This window comes from Octodon degus, unplaced genomic scaffold, assembly GCF_000260255.1.
Source record: "Octodon degus isolate 3935 unplaced genomic scaffold, OctDeg1.0 scaffold00025, whole genome shotgun sequence".
NCBI classification, from domain to species: domain Eukaryota; kingdom Metazoa; phylum Chordata; class Mammalia; order Rodentia; family Octodontidae; genus Octodon; species Octodon degus.
This window is the reverse complement of record NW_004524601.1, coordinates 9089548-9095908: the sequence shown is the minus strand read 5'-3', so window position 1 is coordinate 9095908 and position 6361 is coordinate 9089548. Positions and strand designations below refer to the sequence as shown.

The following is a 6361-nucleotide window of genomic DNA, read 5'->3' as shown; positions in this document are numbered from 1 at the left end:
ATTAACACTTAATGTGATTTTTTTTTTCACATTGTTGCCTTAGTTTCCTAGTATTTATTTTCTATCTGCGCTTTACATTTGTTCCTCATTTCCTACTTTCTTTTGGATTATTTAAATTTTTTTATGACTCCGTTTGATTTTTTTTTTCATTACTTTGGCTATAACTCTTTGTTATTCTTGTGGTAGATGTTATTGGAATTCTTAAACATCTCCGATTTTTCAGAATACACGTAGAGTTGAGATTGCACCACATTATGTGACGTGGAGAAGCCTTGTAACCCATTAAGGCCATATATGTCCGTTGCCCAAGCCTCATTCTGTATGCTTGCTTTCACATTCTCATCTTAGGTCGTTATTCATAGTGTACGTCTTGCCCACTGTTATTTATTTTGAAAAAGGCTTGCTCTGATTCTCTCTCCTTGCTTGAAGCTTGATTGTTAGGAATGTTCTGAAGTGCCCAGTCTGTGGGCAGCTAGCTGTACTGGCTAGAGAAGTGAGTTTGCCTTGCTTGCACTGGCCCAGGCGAAGGCCAGAAGGCTTTCTGGGATAGAAGCACAAATAACTAAAAACTTTTGCTCCCTGAAGTCTTCCTCAAGGTAGGCTAGCACAAAAGTCTGGCATAAGGGTATCACGCTAGATTAACAAACCGTGGACAAATGTCTGTGGATTGGTGAGGCGGTGGTAAGACGCAGCGAGAGCTGCGGAATCTGTCCCAGGGAAGGCTCACAGAAGGTTCTGCTCACAAGGCAGCCGAGAAAGCTGTTCCAGATGTGTCCTTGCCCTCCTCCCCCATCTGTCTGTGGCCTCCTAGCTCTTGGTTGGGTGCGGTGTGGACTTAGACGCAGGAAAGCATGAGGAGCTTAGGTTTTCCTTTTTGAACACACGTACTTTAATAGTTACTTAATTTAGGAATTCTTAATTTCAGAGCTAGAAAGGAAGAGAAATAGCCAAGATTGGTAGCTCTCAATTGTAGATGAGAAATTTGAGACTGAGCTATTTGAAGAAGGTTGAGTTCAGAAGGGGAATTTCCCTGGTGTGACTTGAAAGTACTTCGGGCTTCAGGATATATGAAAGGGAATACCATATTGGGAGCTTTATTTATTTATTTATTTATTATTTATTGTGGTACCAGGGATTGAACTCAGGACCTTGTGCTTGCCAGGCAGGCACTTTGGGAGCTTTAGATAAAAAGAGCATTGGAAACAAAGGGGTGTGATCGGTTGTCTGTTTAGATATGTTCCTGAGATTTTGTTTCTCCTGTTAAGTGCTTTGGCCAGCAGAGACCCCTCTACCAGTCCTCGGTCCTGGTTTGGAGGATGATTTCTGGGGAAGAGGCAGAGGCTGAGACAGGGCTGTGCTCGGGAGAGCAGAAGCTCTAGGCAGTGATGGTGGGTGAGGTCCCAGGCGGGGCAGACATCTGTGCTTTGCAGATGGAACAAACTTAGCAAGGAAATGGCAGGGTGGAGAAGTTGGGGTTGGGAGGAGGAGCCCTGCCACTGTCCCCAGTGACCATGGCAGCAGAGCCACTGTGATGAACAGTGTGGGCAGAGGAAGATGCCAGAGGACCCTAAATATCAGCCTGGCTCTGCAAATGTGCAGCCCCACATTCCACCAGGGCAGAAAATAACAGAGGGCTCCACACCAGGCTCCTGAGGCTTCAGGGAGCGCTGCAGCTGTTTGAAGTGCACCGTGGACATACTTGGTGCTGGGGAAGTTCGGCTCCCATGGAGCAGCCGTGGACCTGCTCTGGAACTGAGGGGGCCAGCCAGGCAGATGCCCCAGGTTGCCCCTATTCTCAGAGCTCGACGAGAGGACAGACCGAGCGGACCAGATTGCACTTGATGTGGCGGGCACGAGATCATTCTTACCCCCTGACGCTATCGACCTTGTATTATAATTAACCATTTATTTCTGTGTGTGGTAAATAACAATGCTGACATGGTCACAAAATAACGAGAAGCATATGGGTCACAACTGGTTTCAACTAACAACTTCTCTAAAGATTTATTTAGATTCCGCAATTACAGAGAGGTTTGGAAGACTGGCATGTGGCTTCAGTTTATAGATATAAACACTGGCCTTCGGCCTGGCTATAGCTTAGGTTGCCAGGGAGGGAGAGAGATGAGAGTTAGAGGGGGCTTCTGTTCCTTGGGGTCCTCCCTTTGGCCATTTCAGAAACCAAAAAGCAAAGTGACGCTCTGGGCTGGGAACAAGTAGATGTGGTCACATTTACCCTCCCTTGATGGTGCTTCAATAAAGCAGGCGAGGTTTCCCAGGGCTGAAGGACTTCAACTGGTGAATTTTCATGCCAGTTTGAAATCAGTGGCTTTCTAGAGCCCTGAAAGAGTAAATCTCTTTTAGCCTTTGTCTTCTAAAGATGACAACGTTGGGAACATCTCTCTGTGAGATGAGGCGGCCCGTTTTTGAAGATAGTTAAGTAGCTTAGGGCAGTTGGCCCCCTGTAGCCAGGGACTCAGCCAACTTTTGGTCAAAAATATTGTACTGAATATCCACTGTACTAAAATATGCTGGCTCTGTTCCTGTCATTATTCAGCAAACAATGTGGTATAATACCCATTAACATAGCCCTTACATTGTCCTAGGTGTCATGAGACATCCAGATATGGCTTCAGGTGGCCGGGAAGCTGAGTGGAGGCTGTATACACTGAGCTGTTTTGTAGCAGGGCTGGAGTATCTGCTGATTTTGGTTTCCAGGTGGATGGGGTGGGGGCGGGGGTCAGATAAGGTGCTAGAGCCAGCCCCCTTGACTGCCAAGTGCTGACTACATTTCTATTTGTACAGGCAAAAAAAAAATAATAACAGTATTCTGCTTTGGTGTTTTGACTTGTGATAGGCACATGCAGTGTCATTTGGTGTCGACTCTCTGTGTTAGCTGTGTGTGTGTGTGTGTGTGTGTGTGTGTGTGTGTGTCCTGTGGGGTTATTCAGATTTGAAGTAACTTGCCAATGCTTTGGGTTTGGTGTAAATACAGAGTTAAATCGCAGCCCCAGAAACCCATGTGGTGACCTGTACCAGAAAGCCCACGAAGGACTCAGCTGTCAAGTGCCTTTCTGTACAGCTTGACGAAGATGATACCGAAGTGGTATCTGTGAACTACCGTGTCAAGGAAGGCAAATAAAAAGCAAGTCCAAGCAGTAGTTGCCTTCCCCACAGGGAGGTCTTAGATCAACTTCAAGTGTTTACCGTGCTTCTCGGAGCTCACGGCTGTAAGGGGCTTTGCCCTGACCTGGAGAGACTCCATCTGAGCTTTCATCCCTAAATTAACACTGATTATATTTCATGCATACAGTTCTGTGTGCAGAGATCACTTGGAGAGGAAGCCTCTGCCCTGGAGCAGCCTGTGTTCTTGCAGGAGGCCAGAAGATAACCAGTCACATGAGGTGCTCTGACGCTTATTCGGGGCTGACACTTCCAGAGCATCCTGGTATGCTTTGGCCGCATCCTCCCATTCTGCATGGGAAGTTCGGCCACGGAGTGGGCGAGGTGGAGTCTGTGGCCCAGTGAGCTGGAGGTCTTGTGCCTCCATGCCCCACCTTTCTCACTTCCTAGTGGTGCAGGGCGGGGGCACGCTTCCTCTGGTAATCAGAGGCCACCAGAGAGCCCACCTGGATCTGGAACAAGCTTTGGTTATGTAGCAAACGGATGACTGACCTTGAGGGACTGGAACAGATCTGTGGGCACTGTGTAGACAAACACACTAGAGCGACTGTCACTTGCAGAAGACCCTGGGTGCCAGACATCTCATTACATTTTCTGTTGGTCTCTCCTCCTCTTGTTCACACACTCACTCATCAGATGCACTCAGATTCTTTGCTACATGAAAGGCCACATTGGCGTGGGACAGGATGGCTGCAAACAAGGCGAGGGGGCAGGTCTCCTGTAGGGTTTTAGGGTAGTCCAGCGGGAAGGTAGGTACACCCACAGCATTGTGGGAGAACATGGTAGGATTCACAATAGTTTTGGGGTCTGGTTGTGACCCTTCTGAGGTCACATCACCTCTCACAGTGGTTGCTCTGAAGGAGGGTAACACGTGCTTTGAAGAGCTCTGTGGAATAGGATCTCAGCTGGGTGTGGCGCACACCTGTCATGGCAGCACTGTGGGAGGCCGAGGATCACAAATTTAGGCTCAGTCCAGGCAACACAGAGAGGCCCTGTCTCAAAATAAACAATAAAATGGCAAGGGCCGCAGCTTAGTGTTGAAGCCTTGTTCATTCCCAGTACTGGCCCCCACTTCCCCAGAATCAAGTTATGACTGTGAGGTCACCTCCCTCCCCTCACCTGGCAGATTTGAGGTATGGAGAAATAGTACCTACACCTTGTGAAGAGAAGCCCATGTCCCCGCTGCCATAGAAAACCTCTGCGGTGTGGCGGCCATGTGTGAGTTCTCCCTGGAACCGAGGCCCCACCAGTCTCCTTGTCTCACACAGCGCTCTGTCACAGGTGCCGTGTCCCCGGTGACTCCCAGTAATACAGAGCACTGGGAGTCAAGATCAGGGCTCAGTTCTGTCCCCATGCTGCCATCACCCTGGCTGTGTGGCTCTGACAGTCATGCCCTGGCTTCGTGCTGGGCTTGTGAGGTTGAAAATGGTGAGAAACCGCAGAGGCGGGATGGCTGTGGCACCTGGTGAGTCCCCGCTCCTGGTTCTCCTTGTTGTCTGATGTCGCCACCCCACTTGCGCCCTGTGGTTGGCTCCTGATCTCCTCTGCCTTTAATTTGGAATTGCTCCCCTCTCTAGGGCATCGCTCCTGCCTGCTCCTCCTTCCCTTGGCCTCCGCCCAGAGCTGCCCTTCGCCCCTCACGTCCCTGAGCTCTGAGCCCTTCGCCTTGCGCTTCCTCCCCTGGGGAGGACCCAGCCAGCTTCTTGTCTTGGGTAGCGCTTTGCCTTTATCTTTAGCATGGGGCTGCACTTAGTGACTGCATGTCCTGCTTGTTTCCTTAGTTTTGACTGAGAACTCATGTAAGATGTGGAGCTGTGTGCGTGTTCCCACCATGTTCCCACATGTCAGATTCTTAGTAACTACCTGAAGGGCCGAATTAAAAGAGGAACTTTACCTATTTTAAATGTACTATTGTCAGAAGTATTTTTCAGTTAGCTAGAAGAGGCAAGATTCATGTCATTAGCACATTTTGAGAAGGGGAAGGCCGCAGGTGCCTGACCTTGTCTCCTTGGGAGGGAGCCCTGTCACGCCAAGTCCAGGTCAGAAGCCAGGGCCGGGCCTGAGGAACCGTGGCAAGTCCCGTGGTGGCGGTGCACCTCAGCTCCCATCGTTCACTGTAAAGGTGTTAGTTGTGTATTTAGCTGTGTGAGGGTGACATGAGCTGTTTGCGATTTTTTTTTTTTTTTTTTTTTTTTTTGCAGAACCGGGGATTGAACTCAGGTCTTTGCACTTGCCAGGCAAGCGCTTATTCTATTGAGCTATCTCCCCAGCCCCTGGCAGCATTTTTCTAGCGTTTGGAAAGGCTGCTTTTGCCTTGTACTGAAGCTCCGTGAATTGCCCCGAAAATCTCAACGTTGTCGTCCTGTTGTGGTCGTGTGAGGCGCAGCATTTTCTCCTTGGCTGTCTGAATTCCGAGAGCAGCCTGATAGCGCGGGGGTTACATAACAGGACTGTGTGGCGCGATAGACGGGTGCCGTTTTGGTTCGTGGATCATCTGAGGAGGCATCGTGGGCCAGGAGAGGTGGAGTTGCAGATTGTATGAAGTCTGAGGACAATGCGGCGTGACGCGCTGCTTGCTGCCCAGGCGGCTGGGCGGCCCGGAGGAGCCTGCTGCGCGGCGAGAGTCTTGTCCTGAGGTCTGTTCTCCTTTCCCTTGCAGCTTCGCCCTGTCCGACGAGGCCTACAGATCCCTCCGTGATCAAGACAAGGACCAGTGCATCCTCATCACTGGGGAGAGCGGAGCAGGAAAGACAGGTGAGGCTCGGTGGAGCAAGCTTGCCTTCCCAGGAGGACGTGAGTGCGCCCGCACAGAGGGGCGGAGCCCCGACGGCCGCTGCGAGTGCTGCGACTGCACCTGCTGACGTCGTGCGTGGTGGGGCGCCGCCTCCTTCATCGCAGAAGGACCTGGGGACGGCAGGGTCTCCACCTCACCCGCGGGTGGGGTTTCGTGCTGGATCCTGGGCCTTCCAGTGCCTGCTCATAGTGCTGGGAGGGTTACCCCCCCCCCCCAATGTGTCAGCCTTCTCTCTGAGCACTGCCAGTTGACTCCAGTTTGGGGAGGCTGCAACCACACCTTACCCTGCTAAAAATGAGAGAAAGCACCAGAAAGTGCTTAATTCCCCCCATCGCAGGCTTCCTTTCTAATATTTGAAGACTTGAGATTTCTCCCCTCCCCCTCCCC

At 50.7% G+C, this 6361-nt stretch overlaps 1 protein-coding gene across 1 annotated transcript in view; it reads left to right on the top strand.

Moving 5' to 3' along the window:
* Myo1b (myosin IB) overlaps positions 1–6361 on the top strand; it is a 202771-nt gene that overhangs the window by 75015 nt on the left and 121395 nt on the right. Inside the window, exon 4 of the mRNA XM_023712333.1 lies at positions 5840–5934. Within this exon, the coding sequence (XP_023568101.1) occupies positions 5840–5934 (95 nt within the window). The remainder of the gene's footprint in view (positions 1–5839; positions 5935–6361) is intronic.